The following is a 26,658-nucleotide window of genomic DNA, read 5'->3' as shown; positions in this document are numbered from 1 at the left end:
CTTCATATGGTCCACGACCCCTTAGGAGCATGTTTCCCATCTCCAGCAGGTATTCTACGCCAATGGCCTGAAGCTGAACAGGGCCAAATGTTGCTTTGGCATGTCGACACTCAAGTTCCTAGGAGACCAGATCTCTCAGCAGGGCGTATGCCCCGACACAGACAAGGGCAAGGCCATCGCAGCCATGAAGATCCCGGAAGACAAGGCGGCGGTATTGCGCTTCCTGGGCATGGGCAATTTTCTGGGCAATTTCATCCCAAACCTGGCCTCACACACCATGGCCCTACGAAATCTAGTGAAGAAGTCCACTGTCTTCGAGTGGAAGGTGGCCCATCAGGCAGAGTGGTTGGAGCTGAAAGCCAAGCTCACCATTGTACCCGTATTGGCATTTTTCGACCCAGACAGGGAAACAAAAATCTCGACTGATGCGAGCCAGGATGGCATCGTTGCGGTCCTGCTGCAACGCGATGACACTTCATCCTGGGGCACCGGTTTCCTACGCATCAAGGGCAATAATGCCCACCGAAAAAAGGTATGCACAAATCGAGAAGGAATGCCTGGGCCTTCTCACTGGCATTCTCAAGTTTCACGACTATGTCTACGGCCTGCCGACATTCACAGTTGAGACGGATCACAGGCCCCTGGTCCACAATATCCACGAGGCACTCACACTCCACCTCTTTCCACTGATGAACATCTAGAGAGTCATTCAAGGGTGTTGTTACAATCTCACACCTCCACCACGTGGCTAAGAGCTAGTCTGGTTCAGTCAGACAGAGTAACCACACTTAAGTTAGCAAAAAATCCAACTCACAGAGAACTGTGCTAACTGTGCTATTAGTTCAATAAACCTGATTGAACTAACTTCAAGGTCTGGAGTATCTTTCTGATCTAAGCTGCATCCAGTTGCAGCCAGTTTTAGACCAGTGTACCTAACATGACAAGTTGCTTCCTAAAAATAATGTTTAGTCAATAGTACTTTTCATTTGTTACAATGCAAGACATAAAATATGATATCTTGTCATGTCATCCTTGGGGTCAACTAGAAGTTCAAATTTATCTTTAAAAGTTTACAGCCTCTACAGAGATTGTAACATCCTCTATCAACTAAAAGCAAATTCAAAATTACACCAACAACAATATCAAAATTTTCTTATCTCTTTTGTTAAGTTCCTTTTCACTCTTACTGTTAAACTCTGAATAGATGATTAATAGATATCGATTGATTGACCTTACTGTTACCATCAAAAGACTATTTTTCATAAATCCCAGTGAAAGTAATATCAAACAATTAGCTGATGATGGAAGAGTATAGAAAGGTGAAAATTGACTTTCTCTGTTCTTTGACCTTCATACATTTAAAACATGCAATCAGTATGGATCAAAAACAGCGATGAACTTGATTCAATGTCACACAGAGGAAAAGAGCCAAACAACTCACTCCTTTCCTGCACTTATCTTTGTTCTGCTCAAATTCATACAGTCAGCAAAATTAAAGAACAAAATAAATAATGCTCTGAAATATTTCTGGAAACCTGGTGCTTTCTAGTAGACTTAGAACAGAAACCAATAACAGCATCCTACTCCCCAAGAGGAATAACAGCAAAGAAAATTCCAACTTTGCAACATACTCCTGAATAATTATCTATTTCATGGATAATCCCTTTGCGCAATAGAATTTGAGAAGTAATTCACAAATATTTGTTATCTTCTTAATTTTATACAGTGGAGCCTTCTTAAAGGCCTGTCCTAAATAAAAGAGCTTAATGGAGCCGAAAGCCTTAATTGACATGACTGCCAACAGAATTGCGAATACCACAATGCTGACAATGCAACAATCTATCAAAAGCTCATGGAAAACAAACGCTAATTTGACGGCTAAATACAGGTCTTTCATCTGTTCATTTTACATTGTCGTATTTACATTTTAAAATATATTTTATAGTTATGTTGATTATATTATTATAGTTATATTGATTACAATAGTTGAAAGATCCAATGCTTCTCATCTTGAAAGCCGAAAGTGATGCCGTGATAGCCATTAACATTCTTTGGGATGTAAGTCCAGCATTTACATGGATCATTATCGCAGAAGTAAAGGTTTTGCTATTCAACCACTTGAATTTCTAAATTGACCAATCTTTTCGGATTCCTGTATAACTATGAATGAAAGAATGAACTTGCATCTGTACAAACCATTCCACAGCCAATGATTTGCTTTTAAAAGGGGTAATTATTGCTGTTGTGCGGGCAACGCAATTTGCACATAAAGGTCCCACTAATATACTGAACAGGTCAACTTATTTTCAGTGGTATTGGTTGAGGACAAATTAGGCCTAGTCATTGGGACAGAATTTCATTGCTCCTCACCACCCGAAGAGCGGACAATTTAGCAAATGGTGGCATTTCCAACAATGCAATGAATTAATAATAAAAAAATAAAAATTGATCCAGCGGCACGGAAGATCAGTGGTTTGCACTGCTGCCTCACAGCGCCAGGGACCCGGGTCCAATTCTGGCCTTGGGTGACTGTCTGTATGGAGTTTGCACCTTCTCCCTGTGCCTGCGTGGGTTTCCTCCGAGTAATCCAGCTTCCTCCCACGGTCCAAAGATGTGCAGGTTTGGTGGATTGGTCATACTAAATTGCCCCTTAGGGTGGGTTTGCAGGATTAGGATGGGGGATTCGGCCTAGGTAGGGTGGTCTTTTGAACGGTTGGTGCAGGCCCGATGGGCCGAATGGCTCTTTGGGACTGCAGGCGGCACAGTGGTTAGCACTGCTGCCTCACAGCGCCAGGGACCCGGTTTCAATTCTGACCTTAGGCGACTGTCTGTGTGGAGTTTGGACTTTCTCCCTGTATCAGTGTGGATTTCTTCCGGGTGCTCCGGTTTCCTTCCACAGTCCAAAGATGTGCAGGTTGATGGATTGGACATGCTAACTTGGCTCCAGGTGGGGTTGTGGGGATAGTGTGGAGTTTGGGCCAAGGTGGGGTGCTCTTTCAGAGGGTCAGTACAGACTCAATGGGCTGAATGGCATCCTTCTGCACTGTGGGGATTCTATGATTCTATGAGAAAATTGCAAGGAACAAAGGGCAATAAATAGATTCAAATTCTTTCCTCTTTCTCTGAGACTTGCTCAAAAACTTAATGCCGTTTCCTTACATAATTGTATTCCTGCTGGCGAATTCATAGACATAAGCTGACAGCGGGTGAAAAACCGCTAAGTCATCAGGTACTCCACTGTATGCCCAGTCACTGACAGGATTATCTGGTTATCTCTTCACAGGTGATGCCAGACCTGCTGGGTATTTCCATCATTTTCTGCTTTTCTTTAAGATTTTCAACATTCGGCAGTATTTTGTTTTTAGATACTTGTCGTGACGTCGTCAATAAATGGTTGGCGTGAGTGGTCATGGGTTGGATAAACTTCTTGAATATCCATCCCGATAGAAAAAAAACTGTGAGACATGATACATGCTTGCGGGACTTCCGGTTGCGGCTATGCGGAGCTAAGTCGCACGTTCGGCAGCTCCCGCTAAAAACGGACTTTTGGGCTCTTTTTAGGGCCCGTAACGGCGCTTGTTTGATGTTTCCCGGTGTGGGAAGGGGACAGCAACATTCCCCCGATAGTGTATGGATTGGACCAGGAGTGGGGCGATTAAAAAAGTGGCATTGAAGCAAAGAAAGATGCGAGGGAGGAGGACCAAGATGGCGGCGGGCGGAGACCAGGCAGCGTGGAGGCAGTGGGTGCAAGAGCAGCAGGAGCTTCTCCAGCGCTGTTTTAAGGAACTGAAAGCAGAGCTGCTGGAGCCGATGAAGGCTTCAATCGATAGGCTGCTAGAGACCCAGACGGCCCAAGGGGCGGCGATCCGGGAGGTCCGGCAGAAGGTCTCAGAGAATGAGGACGAGATCCTGGGCCTGGCGGTGAAGGTGGAGGTGCACGAGGAGATGGAGAACCGGTCGAGGCAGAAAACCCTGCAGATCCTGGGTCTCCCGGAGGGGCTGGAGGGATCGGACGTGGGTGCCTACGTGGTCACCATGCTGAATTCGCTGATCGGAGCGGGGGCCTTTCAGGGGCCCTTGGAGCTGGAGGGGGCCCACCAAGTGCTGGCGAGGAGGCCCAAGCCCAGCGAGCTGCTGCGGGCGGTGCTTATGCGGTTCCATCGGTTTGCTGATCGAGAGTGTGTGTTAAGGTGGGCCAAGAAGGAGCGGAGCAGCAGGTGGGAGAACATGGAGGTCCGGATCTACCAGGATTGTAGCGTGGAGGTGGCGAAGAAGAGGGCTGGTTACAACCAGGCGAAGGCAGTGCTGCACAGGAAGGGTGTAAAATTCGGTATGCTGCAGCCGGCGCGTCTGTGGGTTACCTCTAAGGATCAACGCCATTATTTCGAGTCCCCGGAGGAGGCATGGGCCGAAAAACTGGACTCGGACTCAGGGTCGGGGACGAGGGGTCGAGGTGGAGGGATGTTTGGGGATTATTGGGTTGTGTTTCAAGGGGGGGTTCTTTGTTTTTTGGGGGTTGATTGGGCATTGTTTTGATTAGCTCCACCGTGTGTGCTTGCGGGGCGGGGGGATGGGGTAGGTAAACTGCTTGGGTGGTTGATGGTCGGTAGGGGAGGTGGAGCCCGTGGGGGAGCGGAAGGGGGAGAGGCCTGAGTTGGGGGTAGTGGGACCGGGCCTGGAAAGGGAGCTGCCATGGGAGGCGGGGCCAGGCAAGTGGAAAGCGTGGTTTTTTTTCCCGCGTTTAGGGCTGAATGGGCGGGGCCGGATCTGGGAAGTACAGGCTTTTTCTCCCGCGCTGGGAGTGGAATGGATGAGATCCTGCTGGTGGACAAGGGGGGGGGAAGTTCCACACTGGGGGGGGTGTCGATGGAGTGGCGGGAGTGGCTGGTGTCAGCAGGAGTCAGCTGACTTACGGGAGTGCAATGGGGGGAGCAATGCAGCTAGGGGGGGACCTAGCTTGAGGGGGGGGGGTACCGGGTTGCTGCTGGAATGGCCAAGAGGGAGCTGGGGTTGGTAGAGGAGGTCGGGGCGGGGGTCTGCCGCTGTGGGGAACGGGTCGTGCGGGGGGCGCGGGCACGTGGCTGGCCTAGGAAGGGCTATGGCGAGTCGGCGGGGGAGGGGGGGGGGAGCAGCCCCCTGATCCGGCTGATAACCTGGAATAAGGGGATTGAATGGGCCGGTCAAGCGGGCCTGGGTGTTCGCGCACCTGAAGTGTCTGAAGGCAGCTGTGGCCATGCTTCAGGAGACGCACCTGAGGGTGGCGGATCACGTAAAGTTGAGAAAGGGATGGGTAGGGCAGTTGTTTCATTCGGGTTTGGATGCAAAAAATCGGGGGGGTGGCGATCTTGGTGGGGAAGAGAGTGGCGTTTGAGGCGTCGAGCATTGTGGCAGACAATGGCGGTAGGTATGTGATGGTAAGTGGCAAGCTGCAGAGGGAGTGGGTTGTGTTGGTCAATGTATATGCCTCGAATTGGGACGATGTGGGGTTCATGCGGCATATGCTGGGCCAGAATCCGGACCTGGAGACAGGGGGCCTGATAATGGGGGTGGGGGGGGATTTCAACACGGTGCTGGACCGGATCGCTCTGGGTCGAGGACGGGCAGGCGGCCGGCGGCGGCCAAGGTGCTGAGGGGGTTCATGGACCAGATGGGAGTGGTGGATCCTTGGAGGGTTGCGAGGCCGGGGGCCAGGGAATTTTCATTCTTCTCCCATGTCCACAAGGCCTATTCCCGGATTGACTTTTTTGTCATGAGCAGGGCGCTGATTCCGAGGGTGGAGGATACAGAGTACTCGGCGATAGCCATTTCTGATCATGCTCCGCACTGGGTGGACCCTGAGTTGGGGGAGGAGAGGGACCAGCGCGCATGTGGCGCCTAGAGGTGGGGTTGCTGGCGGACGAGGAGGTGAGCGGGCGGGTCCGGGAGTGTATAGAGAGGTACCTGGAGGCTAATGACAATGGGGAGGTGCAAGTAGGGGTGGTCTGGGAGGCGCTGAAGGTGGTGGTCAGAGGTGAGCTGATCTCCATTAGGGCACACAAGGAGAGGGGGGAGAGGTGAGAGAGGGAGAGGTTGGTGGGGGAGATGGTGAGGGTGGATAGAAGGTACGCGGAGGCCCCGGAGGAGGGATTGCTTATGGAGCGGCGAAGCCTCCAGGCTGAATTCGATTTGTTGACCACCAGGAAGGCGGAGGCGCAGTGGAGGAAGGCGCAGGGGGCGGTATATGAATACGGAGAAAAGGCGAGCCGGATGCTGGCGCACCAGCTTCGGAAGAGAGAGGCAGCTAGGGAGATCGGGAGAGTTAGGGATGGAGGAGGGAGCATGGTGCGAAGTGCGGTGGGTATCAATGGGGTCTTCAGGGACTTTTACGAGGAACTGTACCGGTCTGAGCCCCCACTGGAGGAGGGAGGGATGGGTCGCTTCCTGGACCGGCTGCGGTTTCCGAGGGTGGAGGAGGGGTAGGTGACGGGGTTGGGGGCGCTGGTTGGGTTGGAGGCATTGGTCAAAGGAATAGGGAACATGCAGGCGGGGAAGGCACCGGGGCTGGATGGGTTCCCGGTTGAATTTTACAAGAAGTATGCGGACCTGCTGGGCCCGCTGTTGGTAAGGACCTTCAACGAGGCAAGGGAAGGGGGGGGCTCTGCCCCCGACGATGTCTAGAGCGCTGATTTCCCTGATCCTGAACCGGACAAGGATCCCCTACAGTGTGGGTCATATAGGCCAATCTCACTCTTAAATGTAGATGCAAAGTTGCTGGCAAAGACTTTGGCCATGAGGATAGAGGACTGTGCAGCAGGTCATACACGAGGATCAGACAGGGTTCGTGAAAGGGAGACAGTTGAATACTAATGTATGAATACTCTTGAATATTATAATGATGCCGGCGATGGAAGGGGAGGCGGAGATAGTGGCGGCGATGGATGCGGAGAAGGCCTTTGTTAGGGTGGAGTGGGGGTACCTGTGGGAGGTGTTGAAAAGGTTCAGGTTCGGGGAGGGGTTTGTCAGGTGGGGGAGGCTGCTCTATGAGGCCCCGGTGGCGAGTGTGGCCACGAACAGAAGGAGGTCAGAGTATTTCCGGCTACACCGGGGGACAAGGCAGGGGTGTCCCCTGTCACCCCTGCTCTTTGCACTGGCGATTGAACCCCTGGCCATGGCTTTGAGGGAGTCGAGGAACTGGAGGCGGCTGATGCAGGGTGGGGAGGAGCATCGGGTGTCGCTGTATGCGGATGATTTGCTGCTATATGTGGCGGACCCGGTGGGGGGAATGCCTGAGGTGATGAGGATCCTTAGGGAGTTTGGAGATTTCTCCGGGTACAAGCTTAATGTGGGGAAGAGCGAGTTGTTCGTAGTGCACCCAGGGGACCAGGAGAGGGGGATTGGTGAGCTCCCGCTCAAAAGGGCGGAGAGGAGTTTCACGTACCTGGGGGTCCAGGTGGCTAGGAGCTGGGGGGCACTACATAAGCTTAACTTCACGAGGCTGGAGCAGAAGGAGGAGGAGTTTAAGAGGTGGGACGTGCTGCCACTCTCCTTGGCGGGTAGGGTGCAGTCAGTTAAAATGACGGTGCTCCCGAGGTTTTTGTTCCTGGTCCAATGCCTCCCCATCCTGATCCCGAGGGCCTTCTTCAGGCGGGTTAACAGGAGCATTCTGGGGTTTGTGTGGGCGCAGAAGACCCCGAGGGTGTTCTTGGAGCGGTGCAGGGATGGGGGGAGGGGGGGGGGGTTTGGTGCTGCCTAACCTCTGTAGGTATTATTGGGCCGCCAACGTGGCGATTGTGCGTAAGTGGGTGATGGAGGGGGATGAGGCAGCATGGAAGAGGCTGAAGATGGCGTCCTGTGTGGGCACGAGCCTGGAGGCGCTGGTGACAGCGCCGCTGGTATACCTCCAACGGGGTATACCACGAGCCCGGTGGTGGTGACTACCCTAAAAGTTTGGGGGCAATGGAGACGTCACAGGGGAGAGGTGGGGGCCTCGGTGTGGTCCCCGATTCGGAGGAACCACCGGTTTGTCCCGGGGAGGATGGATAGAGGGTTTCTGAGCTGGCACAGGGTAGGTATTAGAAGGATGAGGGACCTGTTTGTGGACGGGAAGTTTGCGAGCCTGGGTGAGCTGGAGGAAAAGTTTGGGCTCCCCCCGGGGAACACTTTCAGATATATGCAGGTAAGGGCGTTTGTTCGGCAGCAGGTAGTGTAGTTCCCACTGTTGCCGCCACGCAGGGTCGAGGACAGGGTGCTGTCGGGGGTGTGGGTTGGAGAGGGGAGGATGTCGGCAACGTATCAGGTGATGCAGGAGGAGGAGGAGGCCTCGGTGGAGGAGCTAAATGGTAAGTGGGAGGAGGAGTTGGGTGAGGAGATTGACGAGGGGATGTGGGCGGATGCCCTGGGGAGGATGAATTCTTCCTCCTCTTGCATGAGGCTCAGCCTCATACCATTTAAGGTGCTGCATAAGACTCACGTGACCGGGGCAAGGATAAGTCGGTTCTTTGGGGGCGAGGACAGGTGTGTTAGTTGCTCAGGGAGCCCAGCAAATAACACCCACATGTTCTGGGCTTGCCCAGCGCTGGAGGACTTTTGGAAGGGTGTAGCGAGGACGGTGTCAAGGGTGGTAGGTTCCAGGGTCAAGCCGGGCTGGGGGCTCGCAATATTTGGGGTGGCAGAGGAGCCGGGAGTGCAGGAGGCGAAAGAGGCCGGAATTCTGGCCTTTGCGTCCCTGGTAGCCCGGCGAAGGATTCGTCTTCAGTGGAAGGCTGCGAGGCCCCCAAGCGTGGAATCCTGGATCAGCGATATGGTGGGGTTTATTAAATTGGAGAGGGTGAAATTTGCCTTCAGGGGATTGGTGCAAGGGTTCTTCAGGCGGTGGCAACCGTTCCTAGACATCCTGGCAGAATGTTAGAAGGTGGTCAGCAGCAGCAGCAACCCGGGTTTGGGGGTGGGGGGGGGGGGGCGGGGATGGTTTGTTTTTCTTGAGTGGGTGTGTATTTTTGCCTTTGTGTTGATGAAGGCTGTTAATTTATTATTTATGCATATGGAGGGGGGGGGGGGTTGTTCTTTTCTTTCTGTATTTTGTTGATAGTTTGTGAAAATTTGAATACATTTTTTTTTAAATGATACGTGCTTGCTGGTGCCTTTGATCCAAGTTAAAGGAGGATCATCCTCAAGTAAAGTTGTATGATTTTCAAATAAGATTAACAGAGTTTCATGGGTATGGAAATGTGGGTTCTTGCAGCAAAAAAATGAAGCAGTATGTATTTTAATTCCATTACAGTTTTCTGAAAATTTTGATCTTCCATCTCGAAGAATATATTTCCGGAAATGATCCGAAAAGTTGACTGAGTTTGAGTTACAATCTTCCTTACAGCATTAGCAGGTTTCATCACATCTGTAGTACTCAGATTGAAAAGCTATAAAAGGCTATTTAAAAGAACAATGGTGTGACAGTTATACTGTGAATCTTTAAAGAGCTTTTTGCGTTTGTGTTGAGTTTGTGCGACTGGTTTTTAAGCTGCAGTAAAGGCAAAAATAAAAGTGTTGGAAAAGGCTGAGACTGGCATGGGCTTTCTGGACCAGCAATGATAATGCCCCACTGACAACTTTTATTTATTTATTTATTTTAAACGCATTTTATTCAAACTTGAATCAAAGTAGATTCAGGTCATACAGGTCACCCAACCATGCTGCCAACCCCGGTGGCATTGCCGACCGCCACTCCAGCAAAATTTGTCGCTGTGCAGTCAGAGAGGCGAAGGCCAAGACATTGGCCTTCCTCCTCTCCATGAGCTACAGCTTCTCTGAAACTCCAAATATCGCCACCAAGGTTTCCGGGTCCACTCCCTCCTCCACTATCCTGGCTAAGACCGCGAACACTCCCGCCCAGAATCTTCCCAATTTTCCACAACCCCAAAACATGTGCGCATGATTCGCTGGCCCCCGCCCACACCTCTCACACTCATCTGCTACCCGCTGAAAGAATCCACTCATTCTCGCCCAAGTCATATGCACCCTGTGCACCACCTTAAACTGTATCAGGCTCATCCTTGCACAAGAGGAGGTCCCGTTTACCCTTCGCAGTGCCTCACTCCATACTCCCCAACTGATCTCCATTCACAACTCCGCTTCCCATTTCGCCTTGATCTTCACCACCCGCTCGCCTCCCTGCTCCCCCAGCCACTTATATATATCCCCAATTCTTCCTTCCCCTTCCTCATCCGGAAGCAGCAGTTGCTCCAGTAGGGCGTATCCCGGCAATCTAGGGAACCCCTTCCAGACCTTTTATGCAAAGTCCCTAACCTGGAGATACCTGAACTCACTACCCCTCGTCAGCTCTACCCTGTCCCTTAGCTCCTCCAGACTGGCGAACCCTTCCTCCAAATACAAATCCCTCACCTTGACCAGCCCCACTTCCCTCCACCTCCTGTACACACTATCCATCCCCCCGGCTCAAACCCATGATTCTTGCACTGACATCCCTTCCACTCTAAAATGCCTCTGCAGCTGATTCCATATCTTCACCGTGGCCTGCACCACTGGGCTCCCTGAATACCTACTCAGAGCCATTGGCAATGCTGCCGTCACCATAGCCCTCAAACTAGACCCCTTACAAGATTCCTCCTCCATCCTAACCCACTCAACCCCTTCCCCTTCCCACCACCGCCGCACCTTGTCCACATTCGCCACTCAATAATAATGAAGCAAGTTTGGCAACGCCAATCCCTCTGCTGCCTCTGCCTCTGTAGCAGGGTCCTCCCCAGCTTCGGCACCTTCCCCGCCCATACAAAGTCAGAGATGATTGTGTCCACTTTCCGAAAAAGGCCTTTGGTAAAAGGATTGGGAGAGCCTGAAAGATAACCAAGAACCTCGGCAGAATATTAATTTTCACCACTTGGACCCTCCCCGCCAATGTTAAGTGCAGTGTATCCCATCTTTAAAGATCCTCCCTGGCCTTCTCCATCAGCAACGTGAAGTTCCACTTATGGAGCCCCGTCCATTCCCTCGCTACCTGAAACCCCAAGTACCTAAACCTATCCCTCGCTATCGTAAATGGCATTCCCCCTAAATTAGCCTGCTGTGCAAACTCATTCACTGGGAATACCTCGCTTTTCCCTACATTCAGCTTGTACCCAGAGAACCCTCCAAACCTCCCCAGCAGGCCCATAATCCTTCCCATACTCTCCAACGGATCTGAAACATACAGCAAGAGGTCATCGGCAAAGAGCGACACCCGATGCTCCCTTTGTCCCCTCATTATCTCCTGCCACTCTGCCGACCCCTTGAGAGCCATCGCCAATGGCTCTATGGCCAGCGCTAACAGCAGCGGCGACAGCGGGCATCCCTGCCATGTACCCCTGTGTAAGTCAAAGCTTTGTGAGCTCATATCATTCATCCTCACCCTTGCTCTTGGCACCACATACAGCAACCGCACCCATGCCACAAATCTCGGCCCAAACCCAAACCTTCCCAAAACTTTGAACAAGTACCGCCACTCCACCCGATCAAATGCTTTCTCCGTGTCCATGGGCGCCACCACCTCCGGTACCAGAACTCTTGACGGATTCATCACCACATTCAACAGCTGTCTTATATTACTCGCGAGCTGCCTGCCCTTCACGAAGCCTGTTTGATCTTCTGCAACCACCCCCGGGACACAATCCTCCATCCTCCCTGCCAACAACTTCGCCAATACTTTCACATCCGTGTTCAATAGTGATATGGGTCTATACGACCCACATTCCACCGGATCCTTCCTTTTTGGGGGGATTAGTGTGATTACTGCCTGCTTCATCGTCTCCGGCAACTCCCCCTTCTCCAGCGCTTCATTAAACGCCCCCAACAGATGTGGTGCCAGCTCCGTCGCAAATTCCTTATAAAATTCTGCCGGGTACCCATCCGGCCCAGGAGCCTTCCCCGACTTTAAACCCCTGATACTATCCAGCACCTCCCTTAGCCCGAGGGGCTCCTCCAACGCCTGCCTCTTTGTTTCCTCCACCTGGGGAAATTCCAGCTTGTCCAGAAACCACCCCTCCTCTCCTCCTGGGTCTGCCTCATAAAGTCCCTGGTAATACTCTCTAAATGCCTCATTTATCTTCCCTGGCTCTGACACCACATCCCCAGTCCAGATCTTCAATATTTCCCTGGACGTAGCCTGCCTCCGCAGCTGGTGCGCCAGCATTCGGCTCGCCTTCTCCCCATACTCGTATTGCACCCCCTTGCCCTACGCAGTTGCCCTACCGCCCTCCCCGTTGTCAGCCTGTCAAATTGCCCCTGCAACTTTTTCCTCCTCGCCAATCTCTCCATGGTGGGCACCCTCGAATATTCCCTGTCCACCTCCACTATCTCGCTCACTAGACGGTCATGTTCCGCCCTCCTTTCCTTATTCGCATGAACTGTAAATGAGAATTTCTCCCTGGACCACTGCCTTCAGTGCTTCCCAAAAAATGCCCGCCGACACCTCCCCATTCTGATTGAACTCCACATAATCCCTAATTGCCAACCGCACCTTATCACAAAAACCTCCATCTACCAACAACCCCGAGTCAAACCTCCACCCCGGCCTCTGCTCGCGTCCCGTACTGAACCGAATATCCAGCCAGTGGAGTGCATGGTCCGAGATAACTATCCCCACATATTCTTTCCCCTCCACCCCAACCAAAACCACTGACAACTTTTAAACGTTCCTCAATTCTTAAAACAAAAAGCTATCTGTGAATTAATCAAATTCATTTGCTTTGTGCTTTCTTGTGTGAAGCTTCCTGCTATATTAGTCAATCTCTCTCCACCATATCAAAGAAGTCCAGTGGATGAGTAAATCATGCCCTATTCATAATTTATGCTTTAACTGCTCTTCTGACATGTTTTGATGATATCACATGATGATCCGAAGCATTTTGCACATTGCAGACATTAGGCTAACTGATCAATATTTCTAACTTGAAATCTCACTCCTTCTTTGAAAAACAGGATAACATTTGTTATCTTCCAGTCCACAGGTAATATCCCCTAGCTTAACTATCTCCAAAATTATGATCCAATTATCTCCTTTCTCACTTCTTTGAGGATTTCTAAATTGCATCGCATTGGATTTAGGAGCATTGTAGATAATTTACTTCCTGTTACCAGAAAGTCGAGGGAAATTCGTGGATCTGTGGCCGAGTTATATTGATACAGTATTTTTTCAGACATATGGTGGGGGATTATCCGTTGCCCAATGCCGATATCGTAATCGGCAATTAGGCGAAGAATCCCTTCTGACGGCCAAATCAGCTGCGGCGCCGGTTTGACGCTGGTTTTCAATTTTCCGCCACCCTCCGAAATGGCATCATCGTGTCACGTGCCGCACGCCACAGGAACAGCATTGCCGCATCATCGGAAGGCCCTCCCCGATGCCCCGCCTCCAATGGGCTGAGTTCCCGACTGTACGGGTGACGCGTGGTCTCAGCGGCCGGGAGCCATGTTGCTGGCTGGGGGGGTCTTCCGCGAGGGCTGGGGGACTGACGGGGGATGGCCAAAGGTGCAGTATTTGCAGGTCAGGTCCGCGCACAGCCGATGCCATGTTTTATGGCACAACCGCTGCAGGTAGTCGCCACGCGCATGCGCGGCCACGGACCCAGCCATTCTCCGGCCATTTTGGTAGTGGCAGCCGGGAGTTTTACCGGGCAAGGCTGCTAGACCCTCACTGGTTCCAGGATCGGTGAGGGTTTGGTTCCCATTTTGGCGTCGTAAAACGCCACAGTTCCCAGACCTGCATCGGCACTTAGCCGCAAAATCGGAGAATCCAGCTCGTCATACCTGAATAATCTCCGAATTGTTGTTTGGGCATCATTGACTTACACTGGTTGCGGCAGTCACCAATACTCTAGCTGGCAGGGACAGGTGGTGAGGATACAGGCTTCCCACATCACAGGCCGAGTGGCAGTCATTGATGGGGACAGGGATGCAGTGCAGACTACGTCATTTCAAAGGGGCCGGGGGTTGAGGGGATTGTGGCACAGGCTGACCGATTAGGGTGCACTCACTGGGGATGATGTCATACAAGGTGGGGTTACACTGCTGCTTCCATGCCCTGCAACTTCTTGGTGAGGGTGTAAGCATACAGGACATTCATGTTTAATAACAATAATCTTTATTATTGTCACAAGTAGGCTTACATCAACACAGTAATGAGGTTACTGTGAAAATTCCCTGGTCGCCACATTCCGGTGCCTGTTCGGCTACATGGAGGGAGATTTCAGAATGCCCAATTCACCTAACAGCACGTCTTTTGGGATTTGTGGGAGGAAACCGAAGCACCCGGAAGAAACCCACGCAGACACGAGGAGAACGTGCAGACTCCGCACAGGCAGTGATCCAAGCCGGAAATCATGGGCGCCCTGCCCACAACCCGGCCCACCCGGCTGCCTCACAACACCCAGTCCCAGCCCATCCTTCACACGCTTCAGGCAGAGGTTATAGACATTTCGGACTGGTGGTGCAAAAGTGTTTAATTGTGACCATTTACAACATGTGTGTCCTTCCCCTTACTATCTGTTCTCTGCTAAACCTGTGCCAACTTAAGTGTCATCTATCTTTCTTATCTTTCACAGCCTACCACTTGTTTTACATTTTTCCCCAGACAGCACATCAGGGGTGGAGATTGCCTGTTGTTTGTTTCACCCTCTGCCCTATGGTGCCCTTGGCATTTGTCCTCTGGAGGGCCTTGACCTGGATGGGCCCGACCGACTTTTGAATGTCACAGGTGACAACGTGTCACAAATTATGAAATGTCACCCTGTTCTGCCCGCTACCCAGCAGATATGCCAGTGTCAGGCGGGCATGGGTTCAGAAGGGCTGAAGTGTTCCAGCGCCTCCCCCACTAATTCCTCCCTCGCTGGTGCCAGGCCTACCTCCTGGGACAGAGTGGAGGCCGGTGTGAGCTCCGGAGGCTTCACCGACACCTGGCTCTGCCAGTCCTGGAGGCCGGTCCTTGTCTGAACCACGGTGTCGATGCTCTCAGCCGTGGCGGACTGAGACTGGGTTATGTCCCTCAGGGAGTGACCCATGCCCCTCACAGCCTGGGTCATGGCCCTCTGTAACAGGCTATGGTCAGTCAGCGCCCGGTCAATGCTTTTGATGTCCTCAGCCATGACCCTTTGTGAATGGGTCAAGCTCTGAAGCACTGCAGCAATGTTCATGTGGACCCAGGACATGTCATTCTGCGAGTGTGCTCTCCTGTCCTGGGTCTCAGCCATGGACAGCAAGCTTTGTGCATTCTGACACAAGGCAATGACGTCTTGCCTGAGGCCTTCCACCACGGTCACCAACCCTTCAGTGTTGGCTTTGATATCACGCATTGTCGGCACCATCTCCTGAGTATGAAGGCGAGTGGGCCCCTCTAGCTGTCCTTACAGGCACTGCAATGTTGCCGACACCCACTCTTGTAGATCCTGGATATTCTCCTGCACCTGTGATGGGATCATCTTTTCCACAAGCGCAATATCTGTCTGGGTGACAGCTATTTCCTGGGACCAGGCAGCTCTCCGATCGTCCACTCCCTGGGAGTCCTTGCCTCCACCTGAAGTGCTACAACATGTGTGTGTGGTGCTCACCAGAGAGTGATGCTAGAGCTTCATCACTAATATTCCCCACCGATGGTGGATGGTGCAGGTGAAAGCAGTACCGAGATGTCAATGTCTTCCCCGGGTCTGGATGGGAACAGCGTCCACAGACAATCTGGCCTCATTTGTTAGGCATTTTGCAAAGAGAAAAGAAATGGGGTACGATTGAACGGCCATGCTGCACCCGAAAACAGCATGGCAAGACACAACTTGGCTGAAAAAAGCCGGGAGACCCCACTCCCAAGATCTACTTGGCTTGCAACGCCTCGCGAGATCTCTCGCAGTCTCGTGAAATGTTGCGATGTGAACCCTGTCCATTGTGGGCGAGATCACCTTTTGGCAAATCTGCAAATTAGAGAAAGACAGCTCGTCTCACTCTTAAAAGCTTTTCCCTGAGGCACCCAAGACATTGGGATCTATCCTCTTTGCCTTGGAGACCTTGGGCGAGCCATGTTCAGTACTGGTCTCAACAAACAGGAGCCAGACAGATCGGCACTTGTGGGGGTCTCCCTGGGGATCAGAGGCCCCCAGGTGCATATCTTTGGGGAGGGTGGTATCCTGGCACTGCTTCTGCCACCTGGGTGCCAGCCTGGCACTGCCAGCTGGCAAAGGCACTGCCAGGGTGTCAGGTTGGCACTTCCAAGCTTGCATTTTCCACATGGCAGCGATCAGGCTGGGTGTGCCATGCGTGGATTTTGGGTGGGGTGATGTGGGGAATGTGTGGGGTGTGTATCCTTTGGGACACAGAAAGGACATAGTAAAACAGTGATGCAGTTTTTTTTTTGGGGGGGGGGTTATTGCTGGTGGCATGACTGTGCAAGGCTCCTGGCCAAAGAGGACAATACATCTTTTGGGGATTCATGAAGGATGGGTTATAAGGAAAATCAAGGCAGGCAGGGTGTTACTGGCCTCTAAGGGAGTGAGGGCAAATGTGAGGAGGGAGGGATGGGGAGTGATGCCAGGGCACAGTGGTGGTTACTTACCCAACCTGCTCTAAGGATATTGTTCATATTCTGACGGAATTGCGTGCTATTCCTCTTGCTGAGGCTGGCTAAATCAATAGCCTCTGCCACCTCATCCCAGGCCTTGTTCAGTGCTGTGGACTTGTATCTCCTCCCTACTCTGGGGAAGAGGTGTCGCTCCTCTCCTCGGCCACATGCAGTAGGTGTTCAATCGGGGCTGGTTTAGCACTGGGCTAAATCGCTGGCTTTGAAAGCAGACCAAGGCTGGCCAGCAGCACAGTTCAATTCCCGTACCAGCCTCCCCGAACAGGCGCCGGAATGTGGCGACTAGGGGCTTATCACATTAACTTCATTTGTAGCCTACTTATGACAATAAGCGATTTTCATTTCATTTCATTTTCATTTCCGAGTCCAGGAACCTCGGTACTAGTCTTTTAGCAGCCATTTTCTTTGCTGGAATGGCAATCTGTTGCTAAGTGGAGTACTTAAATGCTGCTCCAGCTTGTCAGGCTCTGAACGTGAATCCCAACCCCAGAGGATCAGACGCCAAGGGGCTGAGAATTGGGCAGGCTGCACGCTGACCCATTTGCATGACATGAATTGCTCTTGGATGGCGCTCCTCGCGGCAGCACGCAGTTTCCTTATTCTCCACCGGTGGCAGCACTTAGGATGGGATTCTCAGGCCGTATGTTTCTCAGCAGAGGGAGGAAGTGCACTGTTCGCTGGCAGCGGGATTTTCTGCTCCTTCCAATGTCAGAGGGAATTCCCACTGAAACCACCCCACACTGCCAGGAACCCATGGGCGGGGGTGAACTGCCGGCGGGTCTAGAGAATCCCGTTGCCAGTGAGTTCCTGGAGAAATCAGGCCTTAGTCTCCAGAACGGAGAATCCAGCTCATAGTCTTTCATCCCGGTTTCTTCCCAGTGAACGTGTGCTGTTTGCTTTCTATGGCTTTAAATCTTTTCTATAAATGAAGTGCACAAACAATACCCTAACTTGTCTAATGTTGCATTATACAAAATTTATTATAAACTCTTTGCTATCGTATTATGCTTCTATTGAAGATAAAACAATGATCTGGTCCTCAGTGGTTCATCTACCAACACTCAGATTTTCAAGGAGTAACCTAAATAACTCAGGTTTTCCTGTTCATTAATACTCTCCAACATTTTTCCAATGTGTTGCTTTTTAAAATCTAAAATCATTAACATTAAATTGCAACTTCCACCTTCCCCTGATCTGTCTGTGTCCTCCTGAAGGAATATGCCAATCCCCTTACTTTGTGTCATCTGCAAACTGTGGTACCCAGGTTTCTAAATCCAAATTAGCTACATATAATCAAAAACAAAAGTGAAGCCTGCAGCATCCAACCAGGAATTAATCCTTTTAATCTTTTCTCAATGTGAGTATCAACCATTAACCTCAACCCATTGTTTCTTGTTTGTCAACAAAGTTTCCCTTTGTGCTCATACATTTAATCTTCTATTCATCAGTGGAAAACGGAAATCAAATTATAATTCCCCACAGGCACTCTTATTTGTCTCGACAGTTTTCTGTTTATCCTGATTGTCGACAATATTCATTTGCGAAAATTGTGTGCAAAAGCAAGATTGCATTTCATCTCTCTATTTCCTCAGTGGAATGGGAATAGCAAAGGCCTACCACATTTTGAATGCAATCATTCGACTTGCATATCAATGGACTGTTGAAGCTAGAACTTCAAATAAAGGGAAATTGCCATTTTATTTGCCAGACCTAACTCCTGGAACAAGCTTTTCTGAATTTTCATATTTGTTGCAACAAAATTGTCAAGAGATGCTTTGTTTTTGTCAATTTTTAACAACTTGGTATTTACTGAGGCAAAAGTAATGAATATGAATCAGGCAGAATTGATTGCATCACCAATTATCGTATTGTGGCGAGCTCATGGGTATAAATGGTAACTTGTCAGTGTTGAAAGTTATTAAAAGCAATCTATGTCAACAAAGCACCTTTAAAAAAAATCAGATCTACTTCTTCCATGTCTTCTTTGTACTTTTATAACTGGAAATGAAATTAATGGCCCATTTCTTTTTTAAAAACTCAGGCAACCCACACGGTTACTTCTAACATGAAATCATCCTATGGAGTGGTCAACATCTTTTTTTGCTGGTGAACAAATGGCGAGTGGGAGAATACCCAAAGTGTAATATTTGTGATTGTTTGATAGCTTTCTTGAATTATTACATCATTGTCTAATAACCAATGCATTTATAGGACTTTACAGCTCAATGCATACATATAAATCATGTCTTTTAATCAATACCTTTCACCATCAATTTTCCTGTGCTGTTGGCTGACCCAAAATGGTTCCGGGCAACACAAGTGTAGCTTCCACCATCCCTCTTTGTTACATTGGCTATTCTGAGGCTGCCATCTTCCAGAGTTATTCTTCTAAACAAAAGAACAAAAACAGTCAATAACTTTCCAGCCACATATAGTAGATGATCGAATATTGTTTTTTTCTTTCTCTCACACACACAACACCACAATATTGAACGTTATTGGCCTATTAGCCAATCATTATTCAAATTCAAGTTTAATTGTGCCACCTCATTTTTAGACAGTTCCATTTGTATGCCTCATTTTTCCTATGCTTCACCTTACCTGAAAGTCAAAACAGAGATTCATATGGAGCTGACATGTGGGGCTGGATTCTCCGCATCCCAATGCTGAAATCGCGGCTGGCGCCGGGGCGGAGAATCCATTTCCCCGCATGGATTCGGGACCAGTGCCGGTTCCCCGATTCTCTGGGACCCGAAAAGCAGTGTACTCGGAAAGTACGCCTCACCGAATATCCCCGACCTGTGGCCATTGCTGGAGGCCCGCCTCGCCATTCTACATCCCTGACCGGGCGAAGTCTCGATGGCGTGGATCTAACATGGTCCTGCCAGTCGGGATACTAGTATGGCGGCTACGGACTCAGTCGGGGAGAGCCGATCGGATGGCAGGGGGGGCCTTATACGGGACAGGGTAATTTTATGGTGGGCGCTCCGGGTCAGGTGTGCGGCCGATCGGGGGCACTATGCTGAAGGGCCAGCTCCACGGTCTGAGTCCGCAATGGAGCGCGGCGCAGCCGCTGGAGGCCGCTGCCGTGCGTATGCGCGGCCTCTGACCCGGAAGAGCGGGGGCTCGTATCTGCAACAAATTTTATGATGGTTCACTGCTAGCCCCTGCAGGACTATGAATATGTGGCATTCTCATGCCAGTTTTTCTGGTGTGTAAGTCCACAGTTTTTCCGTGGAGACATAGGGCGGGATTTTCTCAGCCTGAGGCCGGGCCGTACAATCGCCGCGACCGGCACGAATTGTGCCACGCCACCCCGATGCCGGGATGCGATTCTCCGAAAGCGCGTTCTAATCTGCTCTTAGCTGGCGGGACCTCGGCGTGGAAGGGTCCAGGGTTGGCCTGTGGGGGGGGATTGATCCCAGGGGCGGCTTCCGTTCTGGCCTGGCCCACAATCGGGGCCAGCGATCGGCGGGTCAGCCTCTCGGGCTAGGGGCCACCTTTCTTCCGCGCGGCCCCTTTAGCCCTACGCCATGTTGCGTCAGGGCCGGCGCGGAGAAAGGAGCCACTGCGCATGAGTGCGTTGGCGCTGGTGTCACTGTGCATGTGCGGACCCTGCGGGTCCCGGTTGATGCCGGGGTCAGCAGCTGGAGGGGCGTGGGCCACTCCAGTGCCGTGCTGGCCGCCAGCAGGGGCCAGAATTGCTGATCCTGAGGTCATGCTGACGCCATCGAGAAACACGACGGCGTTTCCGATGGCGTCAACACCCAGCCTCAGGATCAGAGAATCCCGCCCATAGCGCCAAAAACAGAGAATCCAGCCCGTGGTGTTTTGAAACAACTTAATTGTATTCAGTATTAAAAATTTGTACTCTTTTCTGTATGTATAGTAAATTGTCAGATCTGCAGGAAAAGTGAGTGCAGTGAGTACAGCGTAAAATTGTATGAGACGATGGAAAAAGATTCCGTTCGTCAAACCTCTCCCCACCCCTTGTGGATCTTTTCATAGATTCTACAAACCATTAATTCTCCTTTGGGAAAGAAGCAAACAACCATAGAAAAAGCTTTCAAGACCATAAAACAGTGTGAATTTTCTCTCTGGCCATCAAACAAAATATGTTATTCAGCTCAGATCATTTGCATTCTATAAAGCAAAATAGCCTCAAAAGATGTCATGGGAATTGCATCACCTGTATTTTTCCTTGTACTTGTAAGCTTCAATTCAATTCCCAGCAAAGTGTTCATCAGCTTCTTTTTTTACATATCTACCATGCTGTGCGGGAGCATTGTTTTCTTAGTTCCAGTCTGACATCAGGCTTATTCATTCTGGACCTATCTTCTCAAGATGGGCAAGCGCAGTTCAAGTTAAACACTCTGCATCAATTTTTTCTGCAGATTTCAATAGTTCGAGCATTCTCCCTCGACATTCATTTGCTTCTTTGCTCTCTTGTCAACTCTCTGAGTCTTCACTCATAATTTGGAGTTGTAAATTCTACATTCAGCCGTTTCAATTTTCTGAGTCTTCCCAGCTTATCACTGAAGATGCCACATACAAACATGACCTTTCCTTTGACACATAGGAGGTTGGGATATTATTTTTTGACTTGTATTTTCTCCTTGCTTGGTTGGCCTTACTGATAACAGCATCAGTAGATTACATTTTTCTCCTTCCAAATTCTCGCTCGGCTTGCCTGATGCTGGCCATTCTGCCCGATACAGTTGGTCCTGGCAGAACTTTGATGCCTCAACCAAAAAGAGATTCTTTGTGTGTGAGCCAAGGGAGTGGTTGCTGGTTGGTTATTTGGCAATGACAGCCCTCGCAGCTGGGGAAAATTCCAGTTCACAAACAGCTACAGTCTACTTATTATTGGCAAGGCGAATCTAGTTAGCCAATCTGCCTTTGTCTCCTTTGAAAGTCACAGTCGTGGAACCTCATTCTCCATCTTGGGAAAAGTCTCCTTAATTAAATTATTCCCCTCGAGAAAATCTTGTATCATAGCACAGATGTAGCAAACTAAGCAACGTTTATATTAATTTTCCTCATCTGATGTTCTCTTGGGTTTGACCTTTCAGATAGCTGACGCATAGGTTTTTATGAAAGTGGCAATACTAGCACGGTAACTGATTTGTTATGCTCTAGGTGTAGCATACGCAGCTTCCTTGTGGTGCACTTGACAAAGGAAGGTTCAGACGTGGAGATAACTTCAACAAGTTTATTAAATTAAACTATTTACACTTCTATTACTCAGGTTCGACACGATTGCTAATCCTACTATAGCTACCCAGACTAACTAACCAGTTGCTGCAATCCACGTGGTGGGTGTAATATTGAATCAACCCTGTGTCTCTACTCACTGGCTGTCTCCACTGGAAAGAGGCGGATCATGTGTGTGGTGTCCTTTATATATGGGTTGGTGTAATGCCCTCCTGTGGTCGTGTCACCTCTGTGTGTATCGTGAATGTCCATTGGTTGTGTCCTATCTAACTGATCTATTGGTTGAGTGTGTGTGTGTGATGTGATGTCTCTGGTGCTCCCTCTAGTGTCTAGCTAGCCTACATGTATTTACATTGATGCACATCACCACATCCCCCTTTTTTTATATGTTACATATTTTCTATACACTTTAAGAAAATTGAACAAAAAACAGGTAGACAAGTCATGGGAACAGTGATTAAACAATAAGTCCAAATCTTTTGTGTGAGTCCAAAAACCATCAATCATCATGGTCAAATGTCTCTCTTGGTTATGAACGCCATCAACGTCCCTGTGCCACAGGAACCAAGAAGTGGTCAAATCACTTTGCTGTCTGATTTGGAGTCCCTTTCTTTTTCGATGTTTGTGATGGTGCTGTTGGATGGCATCTTGTAGCTGATAAGGTGTTGATGTTGAAGAGGTACCATCAACAGTATCATTCGAGGTCATGGATGTGCCATATGTTGAACTTGGATAAGACGGTACATACTGGTTCTGGCCAGATGCTGTGCAGGAAGGGTGATCCTGCTGAGAACCGTTGAAGCTTGTCGAATTGGAAACAGAATTGCTGCTCGTATAAATACTTGGTGATGGTGTGAAACTAGAACCTTGCATCTGATAGGAATATGCTGTCTGGCCAGGCTGGTGTGCAGCAAATCCTGGGCTGTAACTAAGGCATCCAGTTTGTAGTGCAGATTGCACTTGCGGTAGTCCTCCTTCGGTCTTGATTCCATTAGTGGGCAATCCGTAGTGCTGGCCTGTTTGAGAATATGCTGCATAGACTGCTGGCTGCTGCATGCCTGAATACTGGGTTTGTCCAGCATGAGCTGTCATTGGCTGCACTGCTGGTGTGGAACAAATGTGTGGATATAGCTGTGGTGAATATTGGTGTATTCCTCTTGGACTGTAGCCACAGCTTGTTATTTCTGACCCAGTGTAATTGTTAAGTGATCCATCTCCTGCCATTGTGGCATCTGATGTCACCCTGAGCATGCCATCACTGAGGTTGCAGCACTCCCTGTCTGGAGTAAAGTCCGGCTTACTTGAATCAGAGTGGGCGTTTGGTTGCTCCCCATCTGGAATCTGCTCTGTTTTAACTGAGTCAGTGTTTGTTTGTTGATGCTCCCCGTCCGGAGTCTTAGCAGGTTCACTGGAGTCAGCTGAGATTTATTGAAGCTGCACGTCTGGAGTCAGAACATGCAGGAATGCATTGACTTGTGGAGAGGTTTGAGCGAATGAGGGTGGAAGTATCGTGGTGTCACCGGAGTCACCAGTGGTCTCACAGTGATCGTCGAGTGCCTCTGTACACACTAGCTGAGGTCTGTCACTTTGCACATCTTGCATGGGAAGTGGGATGCTGTCGTCACTTGTCTCACATACCGTGGGTAGAGCCTCAGTAGCTGCTTGTTGTTCACTTGGTTTGTTCGGAGGTTAATTTCATTTCCTGGTTCAATTTGAGGCGTTGTGCTGTCATTCCAGGTGAAAGGAGTTTGTTTTACGGCTTTAAAAGATTTTTCTTTGATTTGGGATGTTTCCCCGTTAAATGGGTGTGGTACGGGGCCTCTGACGTCATGACGCATGTGACATCATACGTAAGAAGCGATTGCACATGCGCAAATCGCTGTTCCTGTACCGATGGCTGTTTTCATGATTGCGCATGCGCAAACGGACCTTCCCGTTCTGTGCGTTTCTCGCGCAACTGCGCAGGTGCAGTCCCTTTACAAAGATGGCCGCCAATCAAAATTGTTCTCTGCTCCGGGATCTCGGCCTCGTGGTGAGTACTGGCATTTCTCTTACCTTTTCTTGCTGGTTGGAATGTGTTTTCCTCACAGTATTTGCCGAATTTGTCCAGGACTGCCTGGAAGTTGCTCCTGTTTTGCACTTTGGAGAACTTGAATTTTTAAAAGATTTCTTCTGCTCTGGCACTGGCGATGGTGAGCAGAAGCTCTGTCTTTTCAGCATCGGTCACGTCTTCTAGTTCGGCTGCTCCCAGGAAGATTTCAAACATTTGCCGGAATGCCCACCAGTTTTCGCGGAGATCGCCGTGGCACTGGAGCTGCTGCGGAACCGGGATCTTGAACATCTTGCCTGGGTATCATTGCTGGTTGTCACTGTAAGCTGAGGTATGGCTCTATGGATTGAAACAGTTCACTTTGTTATGCTCTAGGTGTAGCATAGGTGGCTTCCTTGTGGTGCACTTGACAAAGGAAGGTTCAGACGGGGAGATAACTTCAACAGGTTTATTAAACTATTTACACTTCTATTACTCGGGTTCGACACTACTGCTAATCCTACTATAGCTACCCAGGCTGACTAACCAGTTGCTGTAATCCACGTGGTGGGTGTAATATTGAATCAACCCTGTGTTTCTACTCACTGACTGTCTCCACTGGAAAGAGGCAGATCATGGGTGTGGTGTCCTTTATATATAGGTTGGTGTAATGCCCTCCTGTGGTTGTGTCACCTCCGTGTGTATCGTGAATGTCCATTGGTCGTGTCCTATCTAACTGATCTATTGGTTGAGTGTGTGTATGTGATTTCTCTGGTGCTCCCGCTAGTGTCTAGCTAGCCTCCATGTATTTACATTGATGCACATCACCACAGTAACATTGTGAATTCTGCTTCTTACCATTGACGTCTACCTTGTTTTTATATCAGATTGACTCATGTTTTCATGGGTCACTCTGCTCTTTGTCTTTTACTGTCGATGATGGAATATGTCTTGAATCACAGTGTTCCACAAGAGACCAACCTTATTGACATCTCAATTTAATGTTGTTGCAGATATCAGTTGAATGGCGTTTTGTCGAATCAAGGACCCAATGGAACAGAACCAGTTGATAGTTGCCGTCAACAAGCAACCTTTTTTCCCCATTGCGCTCTGTTAAAAATGTTTGCTCCTTTGCTTAAAGCGACACAGCCGACAATTAACGGGTTCAAAGGCAACTTTGCCACTTTGCTCCTGTAAGTTTCTTAACTGTTGCTCACAGTAGAGAACCTGTGACGGGCAGCTCAGCTGAAATCAGCAGAGTGGAACATCTTCCACACGCCATCTCTCTTGTGGTTCTGATCTAGGGTCTGTGCTGCAGTGGAAAAGCCACCCAGGATTTGCTACTTATCCTTCAGCACGCTGTGCAACTGCAGCGATGAAGCTTTAAACTGTCTTGCCAAAGTCTTTACTTTCTGAGCAGAGGGAAGCATTTTCTTTCTTCAGCATAAAAGATCCATGTTTCCAAGATAAAAGCAACAAACTTTTAGAGTTCCAGAGCCACTTTTACTTTGGCTCGTCCTGAGAGGACCAGCTCAAAAGGAATGTGAACCGTCTGCATGAGCTGTTCTGCAGCAACATTTGTTGCCAGTATACAGTGTGGTAGCCAAATGCAAAAGGACTGCGTCATTGTTCCAGAGTTTCAAGACCTGAAGAAATTCTGATCTGTTTATGCAAAATAGTTCTATTTTATAAAATGCATTCTTGGAATGTGGGCATCATTGGAGAGGGCAATATTTATCACAGGTTTCATCGCCCTGATAAGGAGGCTTTTAGCTCAATCTGGTGTTGTGTTGCTTGATACATCTGACGACGGGATTTCCGACCCTTCCTGCTGGCAGGATCCTATGGTTGTGCCAAAGGCAACCCTCCCCCGTGGCTGTCTCCCCAGAGGCTGAAAGGACGAGCCAGGCACAACACTGTAAACTTCGGTATGACTGAAAGATCCCACCAGCGGCCAATGGCTGCACGCTTCCGCTGCTGTAAAAGACGGTGTGCGACAGAGAATCCCAACCTTACTGCTTATTAGGCGAGAGGGTAGTTAAACCTGAGAGGGTAGTTAAAAATGGGACTGGAATCACATTAAGGCAGATTAGGTAGGGACAGTGGGTAGTTTCCTTAATGACGTTTCTGCACAGAGTCGAGCTCCCCACCCATCTCACACCCAAAAATAGTTGATTAATTTCTTTGGTCTAAATTTTCTGGTCCCACCTGCCCACTGCAAAAATCGTCGTGGGCAGGACAGATAATTTGATGGACCAGCGAAAGATCCGACGGCCCTCGAGTGTGGATTTCTGGTCCTGGGGCGGGTGAGACTTGAAAATCCCACCCTTTGTCTGTAAGATTGAGATTGTCTGTGCAGCTGCTTCTGGAGCGACCTCATCCTCTCTACCCTGCTGAGGTTGAACTCTCCTGCTTTCCCCCACAAAGCCTTATTCAACCCTTTCATCACTCGGAACATTTTCCGCATTGTTCTGTTTTACGTTCACTTTCTCTTTTCACTGAGAGCTGAAATTTCTGTCATTAACAATAGCAACAAAGAAAGAGTGCAAAATGCAGGTAGAGTTCTTCATTCAGTCCTGGATCACTGCATTAAGAAAGAATGTCGTCACCCAAAGGGGTATAGAGGAGATTTAAGAAGATTTTCCCAGGAATGGAGAATTTTAGCGATGAGGAAAGGTTAAGAACTCTGGGATTATTTCTTTGGAGCAGAGGACACCGAGGAAAGATTTAGTTGATGTGCATAATCATGAAGCAGCCAAGACCACATGGATTGGGGCACCTTTTTCCATTTGCAGTCAGGTTACTAATCAGGGGACATATATTTGAA

General features: G+C 49.6%; 1 protein-coding gene across 26 annotated transcripts in view; it reads right to left on the bottom strand.

Moving 5' to 3' along the window:
- The window catches only part of LOC140388298 (contactin-4-like), a 3,617,424-nt gene that overhangs the window by 756,159 nt on the left and 2,834,607 nt on the right, over nt 1-26,658 (bottom strand). For 23 of the 26 annotated variants that reach the window (XM_072472208.1, XM_072472210.1, XM_072472213.1 and 20 more), the window contains one exon: nt 18,849-18,976. In XM_072472208.1, the coding sequence (XP_072328309.1) occupies nt 18,849-18,976 (128 nt within the window). The remainder of the gene's footprint in view (nt 1-18,848; nt 18,977-26,658) is intronic. The other 3 variants (XM_072472219.1, XM_072472222.1, XM_072472223.1) reach the window with 1 other exon arrangement.

This window comes from Scyliorhinus torazame, chromosome 13 (genome assembly GCF_047496885.1).
Source record: "Scyliorhinus torazame isolate Kashiwa2021f chromosome 13, sScyTor2.1, whole genome shotgun sequence".
NCBI lineage: Eukaryota > Metazoa > Chordata > Chondrichthyes > Carcharhiniformes > Scyliorhinidae > Scyliorhinus > Scyliorhinus torazame.
This window is presented reverse-complemented; position numbering and strand designations above follow the sequence as displayed.